This window comes from Periplaneta americana, chromosome 12, assembly GCF_040183065.1.
Source record: "Periplaneta americana isolate PAMFEO1 chromosome 12, P.americana_PAMFEO1_priV1, whole genome shotgun sequence".
Taxonomy (NCBI): domain Eukaryota; kingdom Metazoa; phylum Arthropoda; class Insecta; order Blattodea; family Blattidae; genus Periplaneta; species Periplaneta americana.
In genome coordinates, this window is record NC_091128.1 from 42,314,940 (window position 1) to 42,341,268 (window position 26,329).

The 26,329-nt window shown below is 36.0% G+C and overlaps 1 protein-coding gene across 2 annotated transcripts in view; it reads right to left on the bottom strand.

The window, feature by feature from the left end:
- Window positions 1–25,892, bottom strand: part of Mat89Ba (nucleolar protein 6 Mat89Ba) — a 90,308-nt gene extending 64,416 nt beyond the window's left edge. Inside the window, exons 1-5 of one of the 2 annotated variants that reach the window (XM_069841155.1) lie at window positions 25,705–25,892; window positions 18,059–18,310; window positions 15,154–15,291; window positions 9,077–9,196; window positions 6,715–6,897 (exon numbers count right to left, since the gene is read on the bottom strand). In XM_069841155.1, the coding sequence (XP_069697256.1) occupies window positions 6,715–6,897; window positions 9,077–9,196; window positions 15,154–15,291; window positions 18,059–18,310; window positions 25,705–25,749 (738 nt within the window). In that variant the 5' untranslated portion in view covers window positions 25,750–25,892. Of the gene's footprint in view, window positions 1–6,714; window positions 6,898–8,795; window positions 8,808–9,076; window positions 9,197–15,153; window positions 15,292–18,058; window positions 18,311–25,704 lie in introns of those variants that run through there. The other variant, XM_069841156.1, reaches the window with a different exon arrangement.
- Window positions 25,893–26,329: the final 437 nt, after the last annotated feature.

The window sequence follows — 26,329 nt, forward strand, 5'->3', positions numbered from 1 at the left end:
ACCAATCAGATTGAGTTCATTGCAGGCCTTGTCTTTCCTCAATGTTGTCTGACAGTGAAGTTAAATTGGGCCAATCAGAATGAGTTCATTGCGGGCCTCGTCTTTCCTCAATGTTGTCTGACAGTGAAGTTAAACTGGGCCAATCAGAATGAGTTCATTGCAGGCCTTGTCTTTCCTCAATGTTGTCTGACAGTAAAGTTAAATTGGGCCAATTAGATTGAGTTCATTGCAGGCCTTGTCTTTCCTCAATGTTGTCTGACAGTGAAGTTAAACTGGGCCAATCAGATTGAGTTCATTCTGCTTTAATATTAGATTTCATTATGTGTATTGAACTTACGTAAATACTGTTTCATCTACTATCAGATTCGATCACATGTTATTTGTACTATTATACTAGAAAAAATGAAATCACTGTGATATTCTCTGAGACCTAATGTATTCAGTTCTTGTTATGGAATTAATCTTTCTTCTTATTAATAAACTTTATCTTAGAGAAACTTGACTGTTTTATTGGGCCTCGGGGTTATTCCAGCAGCTTCTAGATTGCACCTGATCCCTTGTTTAACTCTTTTGACATCTCAATTCCTGCAGCTTGGAAAAAAGCAATCATTGTACCAATTCACAAAAAAGGGAAACCTGTTCATGATGTTAATAGTTATCGACCAATAGCACTATTAAGCATGATAGCAAAAACCATGGAGTCCATGATCTCCTACAGATTAACTTGGTATTTAGAATCCCAAAATCTTTCATCACCAAGACAAGCTGGCTTTCGACAACTACACTCTACCAATGAACAAGTCTTGGCCAAGAAATAAAAGACAGTTTTAACAAGAAAGAAGATACCTTGGTAATATTTATTGACTTTCAGTTAGCATATGACTCCGTTTGGAGAAATAAATTATTACTAAAACTCCAGAATTTAGGTATCTCCAGCAATATGTTCAGATGGATATCAGAATTCCTTAGTCAAAGATTCATTGCCACTAAATTCAATAACTCACTTTCTAGTTACAGACAAACATATCGAGGTCTATCTCAGGTCGCTGTCCTCAGCACAACTTTATTCAATATTTATATAAATGACTTACCCTCCCTATTAGAGGAATCAAACATGAAAACAGCATTATTTGCAGAAGATATAGTCTTGTGGACTTCCGGATCTTACAGACATAGAGACAAAATTCAAAATTCTGCTCTTAAAGCTCTAAATCAACTACATGAATGGAATACATCAAATTTCATGACACTCAATTTAAACAAACGTAACTACCAAATATTTTCACTTGGTAAAAAAGAAAGAGAATTCAATATCCAATACAATGGCCATCACCTTCCTAGGACTTATGAATCCAAATATCTTGGAGTTATTTTCAATAGTAAGTTAACATGGAACAACCATTTGAAATACATTTCTGAAAAAGCTCGTAAATGATTCTCCCATCTAAAAAGACTAGCAGGAAAGAAATGGGGATGCTCTAGGAATACTTTGAACACTACATACAAAATGTTTATACAACCAGTGCTGACATACTGCTGAGAAATTTTAATTATTTCACCTTTCATAAACGAAATAGAATATGTTCATAACCATTACTGGTGGAATCAAAACAACTCCAATAGATTCTATGAGATTCCTCACTAATATTAACAGCATCAAAATGACAATAGATGAAAAGCACTGATTCAATATGAAAAACTTATCAGATTACCAGGAAACAATTGGCATCCATACAGTCCTCTCTGTAGATTGAAAACTTAAATCCATTGTTCAAGAATTAAAACAGAAAATCAATATCCCGACTTTAAAAGAAAACTTACAAATTAAACCAAACCCTTTAACTCTATTAAATATAGAATATAATCTAAATTTAACAGAAGAAATACTGAAATCAGAAGTAAACACTGAAATAATGAAACAATTGTCTTTAGAGACAATTAATATTAGATACCCTCCACAAAACTGGCTTCATTTATACACTGACGGATCCTTGATCTCCAGAGAACAAGGTGCCGGTGCAGATGTTACGTGCTGTCTCTTCTCACTTTATAGATCTCTTGGATATGGAACAACAAGTTTTGATAGAGAAATCATTGCAATAAGTGAAAGTCTCAGGAATCTTCTATGCCACATCAATAAATTTAGGAACGCAGTTATATTGTCAGACTCCAAAGCAGCTATTCTATCAATAGTCTCTAAACACACACCTTCATCTCGAACAGCAGAAATAACTAAAATGCTCTCTCAATATCACTCAATAAAAGAATTGTATTCCAATGGATACCATCCCATTGTGGAATCCTGGGAAACGAGAATGCGGATGCTTTAGCAAAGAAGGGCAGCACTGCTACTTACAGACCTGTTACTAAATCTACGTATTACTCTGTGAAAAGATTTATTAAATCTACATACTTAGACTTCAACAAACAAAATTTGATAACACAATCTCAAGGGAAAAAATGGAACTCTCTGCATCATAATCCACAGTTAATTCCAGATTTACCATGCAAATCGTCTGTAGCTGTATTTAGATTGGCAACAGGCCATGACTGTTTGGCCAAACACCTGCATAGAATTGGAATATATCAGTCCCCTAACTGCCCATTGTGCAACTCAAACCAAGAAATGGATTCGGAACACCTCAAAGTCTGTTCTTCAGTGGCTGGCCATGATAATATCTTTGAAAAATATTGGAGTGCAAGAGGTCAAATGACTTTATTGTCAAATGCTTGGCATTAGAAAACAATAACAACTCTTTTGACATTTATCTTAAGGTCATCTGTGACAGTTCGGGGGGGGGGGGGGGGGAACTTGATGAAGGATCCCAGTGCATGGCTATGCTACAGCAGGAACAGGATATACTTATTCCACTTCTGATAAGAATTTTCCGATCCTGCCTAGCTATAGGGTTCATTTATCTGATTGTGACAGGCTAGAGTGCTGTTTAATCCTAAGCCTGGTACAAATGCCTATCTTAGGCCAAAGGATTATCGACCTGTCAGCCTGACCTCTTTCCTTTTGAAAGCTTTGGAAAGGTTGGTGGATAGACATATCAGGAATCAAGGTTCTGCATCCCAATTAGCATGTCCACCAGGCTGACAAAACTGTTGAGATGGCACTTCATCAGCTTGTGATGCGCACTGAGGGCTGGCTAGCTATGGTTGTCATCTTGGATACAGAGGGAATCCTCAACTTTAAATCTTATGGCTCCATCTATAGAGGACTTATAAAACAAGGAGTCAACCAAACGGTGATCCAATAGATGATGGCTTCTCTAGAGGGCCATCAGGCAACAGTATCACTTAATCAGTGTTCACTGATCTTTACTGTGTCCAGGAGGGGAAGTTTTATGTCCATTTCTATGGTGCCTAGTAGTTGAACTGCTTGCCAGGCTCAATGAAAGCGGGGTGTATGCCCAAGGCTATGTAGATGATATAATTATGCATTATGATCATTGGCAAATTTCCTGATACAGTATCAGAACTTCTCCAAAGTTCTCTTAAGATTGTAGAGAATTTGTATCATGAAGAGGAACTGTCAGTCAATCCTGACCTTGTTATTTTTACAAAAAAGAGAAGGCTGGATGGTTTGTACGAGTCTCTCTTCTTCGGGGAGAAATTGCACTGCTCAATGTCGGTCAAGTACCTTGGAGTTATTCTGGAATCTCGGCTAAATTGGAGAGACTAAAGTTTACAATTCTTTGTTAGCTTGTGGAAGAGTCTTTGGTAAGAGAGGGGGACTGGGGACTAAGGCCCAAAGTGGTTTACTGACTCTATATCCCTATCAGATCTTTTATCACTTATCCATCTTTAGTATGGTGGCCTGGTGTGTTGACACAGGCTGCCAAAAATAAGCTAAATAAAATCCAATGCTTGGCGTGTTTGGGAATAATAGGGGCAATACACTCTACTCCACTTAGAGTCCTTGAGGCATTATTGGACCCATCTCTTTGATAGTTCAGGGAGAGGCCAGAATGGCTACACATCGACTTTTAAGTTTGGGCTGTTGGTTCTTTAAACATCCATTAAAAGGTCATTTGGCAGTCCTCACAGATCTTAAGGAGTTGCAACCAATTCTTGCAATGGGAAGTGACCTTATGGGGCCTAAATATAAATTTGAGCCGTTATGTATGGTTGTTTTTCCACCAAGAGAAGAGTGGACTCATGGTCCATGGGCTCCTAATCATGTCAAGCAGCTGGTCTGGTATACAGATGGCTCCAAGACTGATGAGGGGATCAGGACTGGCATTCATGGGCCTAAGAAAAGGCTATCTCATTCTCTTGGTTGTGTCACTACGGTGTTTCAGGCTGAAATATTTGCTATTTTGGCCTCTACATATCATTTATTAGAAATGCCTTGGATTACGGGCCGGATTTGTATCTACTCCGATAGCCAGGCAGCTTTAGGTGCATAAAGTGCAGCAATGTCCAAATTGGTATGGTAATACCAGAGGACACTGGATCTTCTCTGTTCCTAATGCCCTGTAAGGCTATGTTAGGTACCAGGACACACAGGGATCAGAGGTAATGAAATTGCCAATAGGTTGGCGAGGGAGGGCTACATCGGGGACCGGAACACGTCCTTGGTATCACTCAACACAGGGCCAGATGGGAAATCACACATGGCACACTATCAGAAATCTCACAAACGCTAGGAAAGCTCGAACATAGATAGAGGGTCCTAGCAGAAAGATCGGAAGGATACTCTTATCCTTTAACCGCGCACAGCTGAGAAGTTTAGTGGGCCTATTAACAGAACACAACACTAAGAAAACACCTGCATGCGATGGGACTGACTATGGACCCCACATGCTGAAAATGTGGAAGAGAAGTAGAATCTTTTTTCCACATATTATGGGATTGTAATCCTTTGTCCACAAACAGATATGTCCTCTTGGGCTAGATAGGCTGGGACCAGATATAAGGAAAGCAGACCCAAGAGCAATCCTGGCATTCAAGGAGGCTTCAGGACTTTGATAAACTATGCAGTTATTTGGGGCCGAAAGGGCCCAACCCATTTTAATTCATTCATTTAAGAACTATTTTCGCAATGCTTAAATTATTATGCTATTTTTAAGAGTTACTCTCGTAATGCTTCAGGTTTAATGCTACTTTTATGAGTCATTTTCGTAATGCTTAAATTATTATGCTATTTTTAAGAGTTACTCTCGTAATGCATCAGGTTTATGAGTCATTTTCGTAATGCTTAAATTATTATGCTATTTTTAAGAGTTACTCTCGTAATGCTTCAGGTTTAATGCTACTTTTATGAGTCATTTTCGTAATGCTTAAATTATTATGCTATTTTTAAGGTTACTCTCGTAAAGCTTCAGGTTTAATGCTACTTTTATGAGTCATTTTCGCAATGGTTAAATTATTATGCTATTTTTAAGAATTACTCTCATAACGCTTCAGGTTTAATGCTACTTTTATGAGTCATTTTCGTAATGCTTAAATTATTATGCTATTTTTAAGAGTTACTCTCATAATGCTTCAGGTTTAATGCTACTTTTATGAGTCATTTTCGCAATGCTTAAATTATTATGCTATTTTTAAGAGTTACTCTCATAATGCGTCAGGTTTATGAGTCATTTTCGTAATGCTTAAATTATTATGCTATTTTTAAGAGTTACTCTCATAATGCTTCAGGTTTAACGCTACTTTTATGAGTCATTTTCGTAATGCTTAAATTATTATGCTATTTTTAAGAGTTACTCTCATAATGCTTCAGGTTTAATGCTACTTTTATGAGTCATTTTCGCAATGCTTAAATTATTATGCTATTTTAAGAGTTACTCTCGTAACGCTTCAGGTTTAATGCTACTTTTATGAGTCATTTTCGTAATGCTTAAATTATTATGCTATTTTTAAGAGTTACTCTCATAATGCTTCAGGTTTAATGCTACTTTTATGAGTCATTTTCGTAATGCTTAAATTATTATGCTATTTTTAAGAGTTACTCTCATAATGCTTCAGGTTTAATGCTACTTCTATGAGTCATTTTCGTAATGCTTAAATTATTATGCTATTTTTAAGAGTTACTCTCATAATGCTTCAGGTTTAATGCTACTTTTATGAGTCATTTTCGTAATGCTTAAATTATTATGCTATTTTTAAGAGTTACTCTAATAATGCTTCAGGTTTAATGCTACTTTTATGAGTCATTTTCGCAATGCTTAAATTATTATGCTATTTTAAGAGTTACTCTCGTAACGCTTCAGGTTTAATGCTACTTTTATGAGTCATTTTCGCAATGCTTAAATTATTATGCTATTTTTAAGAGTTACTCTCATAATGCTTCAGGTTTAATGCTACTTTTATGAGTCATTTTCGCAATGCTTAAATTATTATGCTATTTTTAAGAGTTACTCTCGTAATGCTTCAGGTTTAATGCTACTTTTATGAGTCATTTTCGCAATGCTTAAATTATTATGCTATTTTTAAGAGTTACTCTCATAATGCTTGAGGTTTAATGCTACTTTTATGAGTCATTTTCGCAATGCTTAAATTATTATGCTATTTTTAAGAGTTACTCTCGTAATGCGTCAGGTTTAATGCTACAGGTACTTTTATGAACCATTTTCGTAATGCTTCAATTTGTATGTTATGACTAAGAAGAAATTTCATAATGTTTTCATTTTATGCAAGTTTTAACAGCAACTTTCACAATGTTTACCTTTTTGTTCTATTTTCAACAGATAGGCATTCACTTACTTCAGGTATTTCAACTTTCACATCAATCTTTACATTGGGGCCAAGACAACAGCCGACTTGATATGATCCAGCCAATGAGACTGATGAGGGAGCCTCGAAGTGAAAGCCCCCTGTCACAAGAGGCAAAGGACGGAGTGGAATTTTTTGTACACCCAATTTCTTCAGCCACTTTTTGTCCATCACCTGTAAAGGAGTTACAGTGAAATTAAATATGACACAGATTAAATGATAAGGTTGCTTTATGTTTAAAATAAAAATAAAATAACGCAAAGAAAGATTACAGTGGACTATACAGGGCAAGCTATGTCAACAATTTCCTAGCTGTTACTTATCCATTAAGTCAGCATCAATGGACACTGGTTACAAGGAAAATTTGGCATCAGTAAAAGCCTGGTTCACAATAAACCGGAAACGAGAATCAGAACAAAAATGAAAACGGTAAAATTGTTAAAATGTGTACATTTAAATGTGAGCATTCACAATTAACGAAAAGCTTGCCGGAGCCCAGGATCGGGAACGGAGAGTTGGCCAAGTTTCAACTTTGGCGTTCACGTTTCCGATCACAGCCTACTAGATTCATTCTATTGCCTTCTAAAAGCTATTTTGTCGTCGTATATTTTGTAGCAAGAAGATCGTGATATAACCTATGCATTATTTTGTTCTGTGTTGTGCATCATCATGGAGCAAGTTTTATTTGATGACATTCTAATATTGAGTGTTGAGGAAAATCCTCACGTTTAAGATAAGCGGCGCGCCTCGTATAAAGATGAGAAAATGAAGGAGAATACGTGGCTTTCAATAGCTGTGTCTTTGAACAGCGATCGGAAGCGAAACATATTTTATTACTGTATTGGTTGGTCGTATTACACACTACATATTCATGCTTCAATTCAATAACTACTGTTGTGTTCATTTTTATTCTATTACAAATGTTTCTTCTCTAATTATTTTACGTAATGGTAGACTTAAAATAGGTTGTGATAATAAAGATGCATGGGCATATTTATAGTACCGTACCTAATGAAATGTTTCAGTTGAAATTTCGAAGTTGGTTAACCTGTGTTTATTGTGGCTACCTTGTACTCATGAGAGAACGCCATTGGTCAATTATACACAAATAACATCAGAATGCGTAATATCGACTTTACATATCGTCATTGACATGCATATCGATATGCATAGTCGTCTGCATTCTCGATTTATTGTGAATCAAAAATTTTCATATTCACGTCCTCTGCTTCTTGTTTTCATTCTGGTTCTCGTTCCCGGTTTATTGTGAACCAGCCTTAATCGAACAGAACATAAAACTGTACATCTAAAATTTAATATCAATAAATACAACCTATTAAAACGTCATTTACTAACCCAAGTTAAGGAGATGCTGAAACGGCCTGCATTCATTTCTCAAATATTTTTCGTATGCATTTACGAACTTACCCAACACTTCCTGCACTTCCCTCTGAGAAATGGGGGCAATGATGGGTTTTATTTTTTCTATTCATCTATTTACCTAGCATACGCTCTGTCTCTTAAAATAATTTTGTATAATTTTAGCTTCAATAACTTAGCAGCATTTTGTACTGAATCATGACACAGCTGTTTCAGATGAACAAAGTGATTTTAGGAAAATTTTACATGCAATATGTAATGTCATCCGAATTTTCCTCAATGGAGATTCCAAGCTGTCGTCTGTATTTATTTTTGATAATTCTTGTCTCTAGAAATGTATAGTATTCATAAAGTCATGAACAATTTTGTGTTCTGATACATTAATACCATGAATATTTCTTGAAACCATCTTTGAGCTTCATAATCATACATCAGCTATTTTAACACATAATACGTAATCAAACATAAATTTTTTTGCACAAGAGTACCTACACTGAACAATTTTATGTTTAAGGATGAAACACAAGAAACCTACAGATACATATATTCCTTGTTCATTTCACAAACATAACTTCTATGGCCTTCAGTGCAACAACAATCATCTTTAATTCACTTTGCTGTAAAATGCAGGAAGGGAAAGCCAAAAATTTAACTTCTGTACTGTGACTAGGAAAAATATGGGCATCACTTACCTTAATCCCTGAACAGCCGGTCATCTTTAGGAAAAAATACAACACTGTTAATTGGGTTTAAGAGAGAATCAATTATTTTCACAAAATAAGTTCCATAAATATGAGCTCTTAGCTGTGCTAAAGCCCCACAGTCACATAATACATGACCATCAGTTTCAACTGTCTTTCAATATCCAGAGCAAGCCATATTTGCTCTCCCCCCTATCTTTCACTGATGACTTTTCGCTTCATTGTGTATAGTTAACAAATCAACTCCTTTTAGGTATGACAACTTTACTTACATCATCAAGCTTCTTTGTCTTAGGCAAGCTTACAAGGAAATTCTTAAACTCCTCTAGCCACTTCAGGAACAAAGTCGAATACTTCGTTTTTATAGTAACTTCTTTTAACATTTCTTGTATCTGGAAACATCAAACAAGCATAAATAAGACATCTGATAACTTACACTAAAGAACCCACAGTTGAAATCTTCTGCATTTTTCTGCTGTACAGTTTAATTAGCAAAATTAGTTACACTGGCAAAAGTCACCAAAGGCTAGTATGAATGGACAAAGATTTTATATTTCACAACTTCTATTAATGCTCTGTTAGGTGGCAGAAGTGATCATAGACTGGTATGAAGGGAAATTAACTTTTATTTAATCATAACCTTCACTAGTACTCTGCTACAAGCTGATATAAGATCCACAGAATCCTTAATATCTTACAGTTATTAAACCACCAATAACACTGGTTCTCCGGACTACCTGTAAGCCATGAAAGCACAGGCGCACGAAGGATTGTTTACCCAGTACAATTCAAAATGGAGCCACCTAGATTGATCACAATATTTAAAAGTGTGACCAGCCTCATGGTCTAGTGGTCAGAGCTTCTGGCTATAGTTCATGAGGTCCCGGGTTCGATTCCCGGTTAGAGCACAGGAATTTTTCCTTAACCCATTAATGCCCAGATAAAAAAAGGAATTCATAATCATATAATTTTATAATATTATAATTGTTACACCTTACTGAGTACAAATACACAAAAATTACAATTTTTTCTCTTCCGGTATGGTAGATATGACCTGTATGATATAACATACGCTGGGCAGTTACAGTATCAGTTTCATACAAATACTTATTAGGCCCCTACAATGTAAGAAAGGAATTTTGAACTAATATTTGAACAATACATCCTTGTCTAATCACTTTAATTATTATTTTAGATACTTCAACAACATTTTTTTTTTTTCGGTTTCCTTCATTTTATATGATATTTTAGAAGACAAGTATCAAGATGATCAACATTACATTTAACGCAACAAAATTTAGCACATTTCCCACGGTAAGCTCATCTGCGCCAAGTGCTTTACCAGACAACTAGATGATCAAGTCTATAATGTGTTTCATTGAGAACTTGGTTTCTCTCTTTAGGTGTTACAGTCTTAGAAATGCCCATTAGTGGTGTTGCAAGCAATGACTTTACAATTTGTCTTGTGAATTCCAGCAAAGATACTGCCTTCTGATATTGTCTGTACAGCATCAACAAGTTGACTAATGATCCATTGATATAAAATCTGATAAGGGGCCAGTACCATTTCTTGGACCATAGTGGAAGTCGATAGAGTCCTCTCAATTTGCCAAACATGTCCACACCACCCATACACGCATTATACATTTTTATAACTTTCGGTTGTTGAACAATGATTTTCCTCTTATCCTTAGTTCTCCACCATGAGCATAAGCCTAAAGAAACTACATCTAGTGTTGCTACATTTGTTGCTATAGTGACCTGAGCATTGTCATTCCATTGTCAAATTACTTTATGTGTCTTTGATGGCATGGCAAGTACCTCTAACGGATTTTTTTTCAGATTCTTTGGAGGTGCTTTTTCAATTCCATCAGCTGTTATAATTCCAAAGCACGTGATATTTACTGCTGAAAATTTTTACAATAACCCAAAGGAAGTGAAATAATTATCTATAAACAGTTTACTGTCATCAGGTAGCAATCCAACACAAAGCATCTATGTAATAGCATTTCCTAGAGTCATCCCTGGTGCTCGTTCGACTCTCCCTGTATACGGTTCGAACTTTATAAGGTACACTGCAGGCATCGTCAAGCACGAAGGTTTATACCCAAATCTGATTGCTTTTCATCGTATGAATTGCTTGATGCTATGATGACAAAAATATGGTTTCATTGCTTCATCAACTGAATATGAATTTGGATCAATGTCAACCATGTTCCGGAACATTTCATTTAGACGATTGAAGAGTGGCCTAAGTTTGTATATTTTATCATTCTTGTCAACTGTGTTATTGTGATTGAAATGAATGAAATGATGAACTGTTTCAAATTTGTTTCTGGTGATACAGTTTGCAACTAGAATGTTATGGCTATCAGGACGAATCTCCCAGTACATTTTTTGCGAAGGCAATTAGAGATATCCAGACAAAAGCAAAATGCCAAGGTATTGATACATGTCTTCCATAGACCTTATGATATATGGATAATCTTTCATTACGGCATATATCACAGTTTCTCGAATTGTGTAATAAACAACAGTAAGCTAAATGCCACCACTGTCTCGAGTAGCCTACTCACTCATCCTGCGCGGAAGAGATAATACGTCAGTATTCCGTAGTATACCCCTTTGACCTCTTTCCAGGAGGTTGGAGTTAAAACTCCACTTTTGAACACCTCTGCTCTAGGCTTATAGTTTGTAAGTTTTTTGCCGTCCATTTTACATATGCTCCAAGGAGAATTCATCTAACAGAATATACAGAAATTGATATCGTTACTGCTCAGCGTATGATATATCATACCATATTTAGAAACTGAAATTGCTATGCTTCTATACAAAGATACATGTACACCAAATGGCCTGAATTATTCACGAATACCTAACAAGTAATATTAGAACTCGTTTCATAATTCATGATATAATTTATATTGAAAATAAGTACCTTTATTCCAATCAATGTTTTCTTTTCTTTAAGATCCAAACTAGAAACCTCATACCAACAAGAGAAACGATCACAGAGCATTCAACAATGCCTGAATCTTAAACCACATCCATGTCCTCCCTACACGAAAAAAATTGTTAACTTGATGTCAAAGGGAAATTAATGAAAAAATGTTTTTCACCCCATATTTTTAATCATACGCTGGGCATTAATGGGTTAAAGGGGATTATTCCTGTGTTCGTCCATGGTCTGGAATTTAGGTTTAGTTTAGATTTAAGACCTCTCCTGGCACCACATTATCATAATCATCCTATCACATCATCGGGGTAATGTAACTCCGCCTTCCAGGCACCCCAACCTCAGAAGTGGGTTACAATTAAGCCACGGCCAGGAGAGAAAACCAGAAATGTCGAAAAGACAACCTGGTGGCATTGGATAAAAAAAAAAAAAAAAAAAAATTTCTATATAAGATACAGAAGAACTAAAGCTTTGATACTTCAATTTTTATTTTATTTCTCTTTTGTTTTTGATTTTATTATTTATTGTTGGTCCATTGTTTTTTGTATTATTTATTTAATAGAAACTTTTATTTCATTACAACTTCCACCAGTTGTTCTACCAATCGAGCTATCTTCACTTCCAGTATTTTGTGATAAAATTAGTACTTTTTTTGACGTAGTACATAGTCTGCTGTTATCAAAGCAGCGACAACTTCTAAAAAACTGACGACTTTAAAGTTTGCTAAACCTTTATCAACATATAAAAAGTGACTGTTAGAATACATTGTCTGGAATCTGATAAAGTAGCCCTAACAAAAATCACGACATAATCAATTCCATAAGTGTTAACCATCTACTTTGAACTTCAACTTGGCTGGTTTTCAGAAGTTTTATATTATCCATTTAAAGGAGCATTTAATAGCATAGTATGAAATGAAAAAAATATAGGCAGAGCCCATAAAATAATATACGAGGGTCAGTCAGAAAGTAATGCCTTTTTTTTCCTCCTTAAATGTGAAAAATCTGAATTTGACGTGATTCCTCAAACCTCCTTCTACAGTCCACAGCAGTAACAGCTTTCTAAGTCAACAGATGGCAGTACTGCATCAGTTTAGAAAATGGCTGATATTGACACACTTATAAGACAGTGTGCTGTGATAGAATGCGGAAGGTGAAATGCCCATTCACATTCAAGAAAAGCTGAAGAAGGTTTATGGAGATACAACGTAGATGTCAGCACTGTTAAATGATGGGTTCGTCACTGTAAAGAAGCTGAAATGGAAACACCATGGACTAATGAAAAGTGAAGTGGCCAGCCAGTGACTGCAGTGACTCCATGCAACACCTAACAAATTAATTGTCGCATGTTCTCCATCAGTAAAGGCAGTGTGATGGTCATTATTGATAAACTAGGCTACTTTACAATTTGTGCATGCTGAGTACCAAAAATGTTGACTGACCAGAATGAAGAGGCAAGGAAAACAATAGCCTCCGATCTGTTGCAGTGCTTCAATGTGGAGGGGAGGAGTTCTTGGTGAAAATTGTGACTGGAGCTGAGAGTTGGGTTCATTTTTTTTTAACCTGAGTCCAAAAGGCAGTCTATGGAATTACATCACACTATGTCGCCAAAGAAGAAAAAAGTTCAAAACAGTGCAATCTGCAAGGAAAGTTATAGCAACACTCTTTTGGGATGCAAAGGGTAGAATTCTGGTTGACTTTCTTAATCAGGAGCACACAATAAATTCTGTCCACTATGTCGAAATGCTCGAGAAGTTTAAAGCACATCTTCAACGACTTTGCTTATCAAAAGCTACAACGGATACTCTTCTTTTGCACAACAATGCAAGACCACACACCAGTCAACACACCACTGGCGAGATTGCGAAAATTGGTTGGGAAGTCTTGCCTCATCCACCATACAGTCCTGACCTATCACCATCTGACTTCCATCTGTTCAGTCCAGTAAAGGAAGCTCATTGTGGGCACCACTTTGAAGATGACGAGACCATGAAATATTACATGTGCCAATGGCTGAGGAAGAAGGATCGTGATTTTTACAGCATTGGAATACATGCTCTTGTTTCAAGGTCCGACGAGAATTAATTCGGAGGATTCGAGTAATTTAAATGTCCCCTGGAGAGGCTACCAACCTCTTGCAGGGTAAGATCAATGATGAGGCTGTCATCTTAGAGCTTATGATCTAGCTCCACTCACATATCATCCCCGTGAGGGGGGGTGCCTCCTCCACTGCATTATGTTGCACAGTTAAGGACTTTGCCTATTAACTCTGGGCATGAGCTCTCATGTGCATTACCCCAGAGAGAGAGGGGTGCCTCTTCTGCTCTAGAAGTTATCTATCTAGACCATTGACTTTGTACGTAACCCTGTACATGGGGCCCTTAGACCAGGTACTACACAGCAGGTCACTGTGACCTGGGGCTAGCAAAGGAAGGGACGCCATCCCCTTTGATAGGGCTACCTGTATCAGGGTCCACATCTGCTACCTATACAAAAGCAATGGCATTTATTGGATCTCAACCAATAAGAGTGAAACTGGTTATAGAGAACAAAATAATAGAACAAATCAACACTTTTACATAATTAGGTTGTTCAATAACATATGGCAAAAAATGTGAAATCGAGGAAAAATTAAATAAATTCAATTATTTCTGTGGCGCAATATGTAGAACACTGGGAAAGAAAGTGAGAAAGGAAACATCACTCAAATATTACAAAGTAATGGCAATTCCGTCCCTTCTATACAGCTGCGAATCTCGGGTTCTAAAGAAAAATGAAGAAAGAAAAATTGAAGCAGGTGAAATGAAATTTCTTAGATATGTTGCGGGTTATACACTATTGGGCAAAAAAAAGAAATGAAGATATTAGAAGAGTTAAAAATAGACAGTACAATTAAACTTATTAAAGAATATCAACATAGTTGGAAAGAACATGTAAATAGAATGCCAACAACATGTATAACGACAGCAGCCATGAATTATAATCCATCAGGAAGGAGATCATTAGGAAGACCAGTAAAACGTTGGCGAGATCAATTTTAATGGAGGTGGAACAGGCCGAAAGGCTAAACCTTGAAGAAGATGATGATGATGATGATGATGATGTTTCAAGGTGGACAAAAACTGTGGAAAAAGACTGAAATTATATTGAAAAGTGTAGTTGTGGCTATTATGCTATGTAAATTTCATTTAATTTTCTTGTAAATTAAAAGAGAATAAAAAATAGGAGGCATTACATTCTGACTGTCCCACGTAAAATATACAAATACCTGTGAAAAAGATGGCAGAAAACACAACTATTTTGCTAAGTATTAAGAATGTGTGCACTAGTTTTCAGAAGGAATCAGGGAGCTGCAACCTGATTCACAGTTGTAACTCACAACTTGAGCTCCTACCTGCATTCTGAAAAGATTTGAATGGAACAAGTTCTCTGTTTCTCTGAGCTGATTCAGTTCCTTCACAGTTGGAGGTCTATACAAATTTGCGTCTCTTGATTTCACCTTTTGTTTCTTATTCGAATCTCCATTTTCTTCCTGTGAAATGAGATCACAGTCATTTACTGCAGTACACCATATGACAACATTATACGATTTTTTTTAGTTGGTTATTCAGTAACATTGTATCAATTACCAAATAATTTAGCATTGATGGAATATGTGACAGTGAGATGAGGCCGAGAATTTGCCACAGATTATCTGACATTTGTCTCATGGTTGGGAAAACCCTCAGAAAAAACTCAACCAGGTGATCAGACCAAGTGGGAATCGAACCCACGTCCGAGTGCAGCTTCAGATCAGCAAGCAAATGCACTTACCACCTGAGTTATGCCAGTGGTTCACTATATTATTAGTATAATCATCCCTCAATTCCATGTACATTCACTCATAACTTTCTTGAAAAAGCTATTATTAATCTGTACAAAAAGGAATAGGCTGTCCTTCAGAAACTGACAACTATACAAAAACCCTACGCATGTGCACTAGTGAGCACGAATTGTCAGTTTCCAGCTATCATGGAACAACTCACATCAGATGTCAATTTTTCATATATTGAAAATTCAAAGCAATAAATGAAAAACGCACATTTAATGCAAATGTTTAACATGATGTTAAAAATAAATGCTTGCAAAGAACTTAGTTCGAAATCTGATGATGTCATCTCTTTAAGTGAATTTTTCTCAAATTTTATTTAAGGTACGGTCACACGTCACTACTTTTGCAGCAATGCAGTACAAAAAACTGTGACATGTGAACAACGGTGCAACTCGAAAAGTAGTGGCTGCCAAACCTGCTGCCCACTACTTTTCCATGCTGCGTGCAGCTTAAAAGTAGCGATGTGTGAACAGGGTTCTCAGGGTTGCAGACGCAGCATTTTTGATATCGGTTTTGTTGAAACTTTTGCTGCGGTTGCGACCAGTGTTGCCACCCAAATGTGCCAATGATACTTTTATTGTTTGGATGTATTTTAATATTAGATATGATGAAAATAAATTATTTGTAACAATTATTAAATGCACAATACAGTCTGAGCATATTTGCTGACGATATAATTCACTTTTTTTGTTTTCTGTAGCGAAGTTTCAAACAGGAGGGTTGCCAACATTGATTACGTGAATATGCTGTTGGTTATCATTTAAATATATAGGCATTTTTAAAAGCTTTATAGTAAAAATAATGTCAATTTCTGAATACTAGATACGACAGAAAAGTAAATAATAGATAAGGAAGCTTTCGCATGAGTTTATTAATAATGCGAACATAACCACAAAATGTATATTGAGAAGTCAACACGGAGATGGGAACCTGCAGCATGACTGCGGCTGCAAAAGTAGCGCCTTGTGTATGAACAGACTCACAACCTCCAGGTGCAACTTTTGCTGCACTCGGGTTGAGCAGCAGTACAAAAGTTGTGCAGCAAAAGTAGCGACGTGTGACCGTACCTTTAGGCTGTTTATAAAAGAAAGCAAGTTACATGGAGTCATCCTGAAATTTTCTTTCTGTTCTTGTCATTCTTATTGTCATCTATCACTGTATAACGTTATTTTATTTCGTAAATATTAATAAATTAAATATATTCCACAACATTTAATATCTTGAAAATCATTTACCAAAATGATGAAATTTATTTTGTGTTAATCAATTGATAATGTTATGAATAGAGCTTGGATTTATAGGACACAAAAATAAATATACAAGCCTTGTTCCCACTCCCTTTAGATGCCATTCTCGTCTTTCAGTATTTCCCTTTGGTACTTTTAACCCCTTACCGCATTCTGCGACAGATATGGCACATACCAGTTTTCATGTAACTTATAATATTTGAAACTGCATACTGGGACAGATATGGCACACTGTCAATAACTGGATTTGACCATACGTGACATCAGTTGAGAAAGATAGAACTACTTAAGTTATTGGAATATAAAACCGGTGTGTGCAAAACTGTCCTATGCGGTAAGGGGTTAATGGTCTTTAATGCTCCTAACCGCCTGTTACAAATTTGCATACGGTATGACTCAGTTCTCTATTATTACATATCGCACTCTTGTGAACTAGGCTTAAAAACTGATCTAATGCACACCGCATCTGTTTAACTACACTCAGTGTACCTACAGTTCCAGATTTTAGTTATTAATAAGTCAGAGAAACTCTGTATGTATAGACTCATATAGCTCATCTTGAAAATATATCAGCAAGTGATTAGCAATATGTTGCAAATTTTGTGTGGTTGAAAAGGTCAAAAGCCCAGAAATTACAGGTGGGGAAATCATATGGCTGTCCTGTGATGCATATGCGAAATATGGAGACCTCCCTCTTAAAGTTAGCAGAATAGAGGAAGCCAATGTGCAATATGTACAAAGCATGAAACAATAATTATTTTACAGAATGGTAATACAGAAATTAATTAAATATAAATTAGAACAACCAATAAGTCAATTGGTGACAAATGTAAATAAGACGGACATATGCAGTTCAACAGCTGTCATTTGTCTTCTTCATAAATTTAAACATAGTTTATGTTAATATTCCTTGTACACATTGAATTAATTTAAACTAGAAGATAAGAAACTTCAGTGATTTTTTTTTTGTCATTACGACCAAGAAATTTGTTGTGCAAAATTAAAAATCGTAAGAGATTTACTTAGTTTGACTGTTCAACTCTTCAATTAATTCACATTCATTGAAAATTATGTTCGATTCCTTTATCTTATAATCAAGAAATGAATCAAGTAAATTCACTTAAAGCTTCCACATTAATGAAAACACTATACAAATTGGAAGATCACAGCTTTCAACATACCCCCACTTGCTTCCTTTTAAGTGATATTCTGTTATCTTTGTTTACATCTCCTTCTCTTCCATCACAATTTTCTTCTTCTTCTTCTTCTTCTGCTCCTTCAGCTTCATCAACATCGTCATCAAGGTCCTCTTCACTGACTATATCATCATTATGCTCACTGCCACTATCACCTGACTCATAACTATCACCAGAATTCACGTCTTCTCCTACAAGGTCATCATTATCAAACTTACTTTCTTCTGATGATGGACACTGTAAAAAGAATAAATATATTAATATCTATACATCTAACGTGTTATAGAGACAAGCAAAAATTTAACATTTTAATCTTTTCCTGCTAGAAGTATATGAACAAGGATTTTCACAATTCTACTATGTAGAAAGCAATTAACATCATAAAATGTTTCATACTTCATAACCAGGGCCCGGATAGTTATGTACTGAAACTCGGTAAAATATGTACACTTGGTCAAAATGAAAGTGGCCGGTCTCTTCAGATGAGCATGCAGTTCACTACTGTAAACCTCACTGCATAACTTTAGTTAACTCCATAATACAAGGCGCTGATTTGGGCTACCTCCACAGCATGCTTCAAATCTCCATACTGAATTTTTTGTTTTTTCCTTTCTTTTATTTTTTACAACTCCTTTTAGTGTAATATAGTAAAATAATTTTGTTTATATTAATTCATGTTACTTACAGATAATTACAAAATTGGTGAAAATTTGTGGTTATAATTCCAGGAAATCACAATATATTTTGTCATCAGAATTATGGTTTTCCTTCTTGTTACAATTACTACGTTTAGGCCTTGATGATGACGGATTTAGATTAGTATAATAATCAAATTCCCTGTAGCACAACTTGCAAATTAATTATTGCCAATTATTTAACCGTCAACATATTATTTACTGAATGTTCCTTAGGCAATAGAGTGTAAAGCAGCAGGGATTAATAAAATAATTAACTCAGCATTTTAATACCTCCACAGCATGCTTGGCGTGGAGCAGTGGTTATGCTACTTAACTTCTATGCAGACAGTTCGAGTTCGAATCTCACTCTCATACATGGATCACAGTGTAATACATTAAACCTTGCACCTACTGTGTAATTATTGTCTCAGAACTCTAATTATACTTAAGATAGCAGCATTGTAAATGTCCGAGGACGGGTGTGACAAAAAAATGCACTTGCAGTGAACACCTCTAATGAAAACAAGAAAATTCTGTGAACTTAATAGAACAAATATCTTGAGAACTTTTCTACTAAAAATTCTTTAATGTTATAGATGTTTCCTGTAATAATTCCACATTTATACCTGGATCTTAACATTTTAAAAATAATTATGCACAGGACGGGCGTGACACTTTTCTGGTGGACGGGTGTGACACTGTGAAGTTATATTTGACCTATGTGTTGTATATCAAAATAGTTAACATTTAAAACTAAAAATGACCCATATGATCTTAGGGAGCACTAAATTAAATAGCAGTAATTGTAATCAAATGTTTTAACAACATTACAACAAACATAAACATAGAAATCAACTGAAGTGTCGCCCTCGGTAGCGCAGTTGGTATAGCGCTGGCCTTCCATTCTCGAGGTTGCGGGTTCGATCCCGGCCGAGATCGATGGCATTTAAGTGAGTTTAAATGCGACAGGCTCATGTCAGTAAACTTACTGGCATGTAAAAGAACTCCTGCGGGACAAAAATTCCGGCACACTGGCGATGCTGATATAACCTCTGCAGTTGCGAGCGTCGTTAAACAAAACATAATTTTTTTCAACTGAAGTAGTACTTAGATTGTTCAAGAACATCAATAGTTCTAGAAAATACATAATAGAGTCTTGTTTCCTGTACTGTAATCTTTATAGTTGGTTCGAAAGAATACCTATCAGTTGTTCATATGAAACATAATAATAATAATAATAATAATAATAATAATAATAATAATAATAATAATAATAATAATGGCTTTATTTAACCTGGCAGATTAAGGCCATAAGGTCTTCTCTTACACTCAACCAGGATTCAAACTTGCTTACATAGTTGAACATACAACTGGATCGGAATTAAGTAATTACATACTGATACGATTTAGGTACATAATGAGATCAAGACATAGTTACATAAAAATTTACCTCATAAAATAAAAATAAACCTAAGACATATCATTTTAATCGATTTTGAAAATGTGTTTTCTCCGTCACACACTCTCAAGCATATAATTTTAACTTCACCAGCTTCTTCAGCTGCCAGAATCTCGTTCCAAGATTTCTTCCTTTTTTTTAATAATGTACTTGGAACATCTGGATTTGCTTCCAAAACTTTTTCAATAACTGCTGTTTTTTACTCGGGCTTGTAGGAAGCACCTTCTTCACTCTTTTAACTGCCTTACAAACGAAGTGACCGGACACACTTGTAAGAACCAAGCTCAAGAGTTCCATTTCCAGCCTTTGCCTGCTGCTCTCTTCTGCCTTTCAGCATCCTTACGTCCACAGGCCTTCAGTTTGTTCATGTCTGCAGGTAAACATTTCTTTGCACTTGCTCACCTCTCCCTTTCCTTCAACAAGTGAACTTTTTTGGCTTCTTCATTTTCATTCAGTTTCTTTCTCCAATTTTGTTTCGATGTTCTCCACTTTTCTGTATTCATATACGAAGAATAATAATAAGAATAAAAACATTTGAAATGTCTTATGTTTTGGAGCAACAACAAAATTCATTCAATTTTTTTTTTTTTTTTATTAATTATCCTTATTTGTGAGAATAAGTCTATACGACATGAACACATACAACCAAAGAAGTCTCTTATAAAATTCAACTTAATTTAATTTAATTCACTTTTCCATAGGTAATAGTAAATAAAGTTTAATAACTTCAGGGATACTCTGTAGGACGGGTGTGGCAGACATTAACCAGAGTTTTATTATGTCTTAATTCTGATTGAGTAATATTGAGATTGTATTGACCAGTGACTAAACCTTACTTCTGTAAACTTTTATTTCTTTTACAGTTTATTATTAATAGCCTAAATAAAAAAACTTCAGAGTAATTTTTGAGATGGGTGTGACATACACAACTGTTACCATTAATGAAAGTAAAACCCGTTATCTACCTCACCTGCTTTTAGAATGAATTCCTAAAATAAGAAAGAAAACTACTGCTATAAATAACACCAAATCAGCTGATTGATGAAAAGAGGGAACAATTCAAGGACTCTCAACATAGATCACTTTTCACACTGAAGTTCAGCATGTGAACACTTCACATTTGTTCATAAAATAGACACAAATATAGTGAACTAAGTCGATGAACTTATTTCTACTGTAAAATATAAATAATAAGGGTTTATTATTATTAGTCTCCAGAAAGAAATACTAAACTTTAAAAAATAATGTCCAGGCTCAGTTTCGCATGGAATGGCTATTGAGTAGTTTCAACTTCACCACACCTTTTAGTTTGCGCTCCAATTTTGACAATGTACTACTTGCCAGTAACAATAACGAATGCCTAACGCTCGGCTTGTAACATTCAAGAATTTATCGCTTGCGAGCATTTTACCCATCATGTATGTGCGCTACCTATTGGATTATGCTATGAACTATAGTAAAACCCTGATAAGACGCTGTTCAAGGGACCGGGTGTAAAACACGTACTAACCAGGACCACGTATTAGGCAGGTATATTAATTTTGACTTATATACAATATCTGTTAGCATTTTTCTTTATTGAAATTCATGATTAATGAAAGGTAATACAGTATTACACCATTATGTAATTACTGTACTGTACGTCAAAGACATTTACAAAATGAACTGTACTAAATTCTTTCGAAAAAAAAAAAAAACCATTTATAGTTGTTTGCTGTGTGTGTGTTCTCCAAGTCCTCATGTTTACCACACTTCAGTTTCTGCGATTACATCCTCCCGACGTCACAGCTGTAGTGACTGAGTCGCGATTTTTTTATTATTGTTCTTAATATCGATGATGGGATTCCTAATGAATCAGAGAGTTGTTTCTGAGTAAGAGTACTGTTCTCATCGTACTTTCGTAAGATTTCCAATTTTTCCGACACAGAAAGCACTTTTCGTTTAACACTCATTGTAATTACATTCACAGACACTTCAATACACTAAAGGACAACAAACTGACCAGCAACAATTTCCAGAATTTTATTACGGCCGAGTGAGGAATGCTGTTTGAGAGAGAGGGTTAGCAAGAGGGTGAGGTATTGTAACTGTATGTAGGCTTTAACCACACAGGTAAAGAGTGGAATAAGAGAGCATAACAAAGGGTGGGGTATACTAAGGTATGAAGGTTTAAATGTGCAGGTAAAGGGTGAATACCAATACTTTTCAGGTTAATGGCACCAGTGAGTTCAATGACCAAGGTGTTTCATTGCTGTTACAGTACATTGCTGAAAATTACATCGAAAATATTCCACAAAAACAGCGTATTATGCGGGACTTGAGCACAACAAACGGGGTATTTTATAAAGGCGTTATATATGAAATGTGCAGAGACTGGACAAAAAAAAAGCGTATTACACGGGATGGCGTAATAAGCGGGCGCATCTTGTTGAGGTTTTACTGTACTTGGCAATCGAGCTAAAACTTTAGATGCAGACCTCTGCTAGATACTCTGAGAATACAGTAGCGTGCAAATTAATCTGAACAACGTAATTACTTATGCAAAAACACTCAAACGGGATAAAAAAAGGCTCTAAGACATAACACAGTAATCTATGTGGCCTCCCTTGTTCCTAATAACAGCTCTGAGACGATTTGGCATGGATTCCACTAACTTCCCACAAATATTCTTCATTTCTTCATCGCGAAACTATACACCAATGAGGGCAGAAATCATCTTCTCCTTTGTAGAACAATCCATTTTTTGCATTCTTCTTTTGCAAATTGGCCACAAGTTCTCAATGGGGTTGATGTCGGGTGAGTTGCCTGGCCAGGGGAGTACCTGAATATTCTTCTTGTTGAAGAATTCTGTAGTTTTTCGAGACGTATGGCATGGTGCCAGGTCTTATTGGAACACACCTCCGCCATCCGGAAATGATTTTTGCAGCTGGGGTACGATTCTGGTTTCCAATAAGTGAATATATTTGTCAGAATTCATCATTCCCTTGATAGGTATTAATGCTCCAGCCCCTTCATGTGTAAAACAACCCCAAAACATTACTTTAGGGGGGTATTTGGGTGCTTGTTGGAGATGAGCTGCTGTTACTTTTTCGGATCCTTTCCGTACGTAAGAAACACGGTGGCCATGGACCTCAAAATAAGACTCATCGGAAAAAAGTATATTCTTCCAGTCATTCACTGTCCAGTGTTGATGTAATTTTGCCCACATTAAGCGTTTTTTGCACATAACAGGGGTTAGCAGTTGCTTCTTAATAGGCTTACGAGCCCTTCGTCCGGCTTCCAAAAGCCTACGCCGCACTGTTGTGATGTGAATATTCGCCCCAGTGGTAGCCATTAACTCGCGGGTTAAGTCGACAGCAGTTAGTCTAGGATTTAATTTACTTTTCCTGACAATTAAACGATCATCTGCAGGTGAAGTCTTCCTTTTCCGGCCACAGTTTCCTTTTTTCTGGGGTGTGATGGATCCAGTCTCCCTGTATCGTTTTATGATCGAATTAACAGTAACCAAACCGATGTGACATTCTGCAGCAATTTGCCTCTGTGTCATAGAAGAATGCTCTGCTAATGTTATAATTTTAGACTGTTTTCGTGGAGTTGTATCCATTTGTGAAGACGACAGAATGTACACAGGATTGCAGTATTAAGTCTTCAATACAACTGAAATGCTTATACAGGATTGCAGTATTAAGTCTTCAATACAACTGAAATGCTTATAAGTACAAAATGACAGGCAAAATGTCACATATTATAAAAAAAAATAATAACGACAGACCTTCAACAATGGAATTACACGTACTACAGATGTCAAAGTGGTATGAGCAGCTGTGAGGCCAACAATGACAGAAAATGTAAAAATATGTCGTATTCGGATTAATTTGCACGCTACTGTAGATCAATGCTACTGACATGGTTGACAACACCAGGCACTATATTCATGAGAAGAAACGTTTGTGCAAGCAAGTTTGATCCGTTAGTTGAGGAAGTTCAGTTGATACAGGCAAACCCTACCTATTCTTATGTCCGAACATCTAATGGAAGGGGGATGACTTTATCCAAACGACAACTTGCTCTGAAGGAACAGACGCCTATTTTTGAGGAACGGGATGAAACTCAAATGGAAGACTTTGAAAATGATGACAATCAGAATACAGCTAACTTATTTCTAAACCAACAGAGAGCCAGAGAATGACAGAAAGGGATGATTCCAATCTGAATGAGTCTTATGGAAGAAACAGCAAGACTAAGTCAAACGAGAACAATGTATCTCGTCGTGGCAGAGTAGTGAAACCCCCAAGTTACTTACAGGACTATATTCAATACTGATCTGGGGGAGAATGTAATGAGTTTTATAGTTAAATCGACCATATCCATAATGATCGATTCTTCTGTTTTCTTTTGTTTATGTCTCCAAGGTAGTATTTGTTTAAGTAACCAAGTAGCTACATTTATATGTCGAATAAAGCCAACTTTGGATCTATAGATTGCAACTTTATTACAAGCACCAAAAAGCATTTTTAACTATAAGTAGCTTCAGAAAAAATGCAGTGGAAGTAAACCAGTTAATAAATGTTGATTTTATACTGTCCCTACATTAACAGGTGTTAATTTTTTTGTCTTGCATTGAAATGAGATTTTGAATTCCTGACTTTGATATACAGTATGCGCCAAAACAAACAGTACTGAAATTATCGCTTATTTGCTGTCCACGTTTCCCTAGCAACGGAGTATCCCAAATCACAATGGAAGTTCTGAGACAGTATTTTCCCTAATATCAACTCAATTGACAAAAGATCGAAATCGCATGCTAATGGAAAGTCAGAGATATCATCATGGTGAAATATAATTTCAAGGACATGTCCTGTGAACAGTTCCATAGTTATTTGTTACAAGATATGTCGGCCCCTTCAGGCTCTTGTGCACAAAGTGGGCTCCACAAATAAGTAGGGTAGATATAATACTGATTCAGCAACTAGTGAGAAAACTGACTAAGGTGAGCCATTGTTTTTATCTTTAATTTTGTTTATATCAATTTTTTTAAAGTCCTCCTTTTTTCTGCAATGTTCTCTTACTTTAGATTCCATGTCCTCCTATAGAATTTCTTCTCATGGTAACCCTAGTGTCAGTGATAAGGTTAAGTAGGCTTTGAGGAGAATATTAGTGACAAGTAGTCCCACTATCAGTGATAAAGGTAGAGTGTATGATTAAGAAACAATGATAACTGTTTCGCGCAAAAATTACAGCAAGTGAATATCAGACCCATTACCCCTTTCTTCCCATACAATGAGAGGAATAGGAACAAGTGTCCTGTACTATTAATGTTAGGTTCCTCACAACATTTCTGGAGAATGTTTGTTTTACTGCCTGTGACACTTTATACAACTGTCTGTCATGAATATAGCCTTTCCGTCATTTAATTTTGAAGATACGCTTCTACAGTCTACACGTGTTTTTTGTCATTCAATTTGGCACACTGATACCTTAACAACTATAGTTACCTCTTTCTTGCGACTGAAGTTAGCTCCTGACTTTCTTAATTTCATTACTGATATTAATGTGTACAAAAATATTTAATAAAAACTAATCAAAGTCGGTTATAAAACAACTTCAGCACAAACGTGACATCTAACTCACTCCCGCGCAGTCCAATGTATCACGTGGTATCACCCACCGCTGTCTGGATTCCCTCGCCAAACGTCTCGTTGTTAACCAGTGTTGCCAACACAAAATTGTATTCCCGTCAGTCTACCTGAAAATCAGTCAGAATTCGTCAAGATAAAAAAAATGATCCACACAATAAATAATATACAAATAAAATCAAAATCGAACTTCCTTACCAATCTTCATTGAACTAGTTTTTTTTTTAAGATGGGACATGACAGGAGCGTTGCGATTAGAAAAACAACTGAATGTCACATAGCGTGGTAGGTCTTTTTATCCTCTCAGGTCTGGTGCTATCAACGAGTTAGATACTAGTATCTAACTCGTTGGGTGCTATGGTAACAACGGTTGAGTTGCCAAACTTACAGTTCCCACGTGGTGAGTGCTTAATAGCTCTCTTGACGACATTTGTTGTGCACACAATGTTAGCATGTACGTTTCGTCGTTGATTCTCTGTCGACT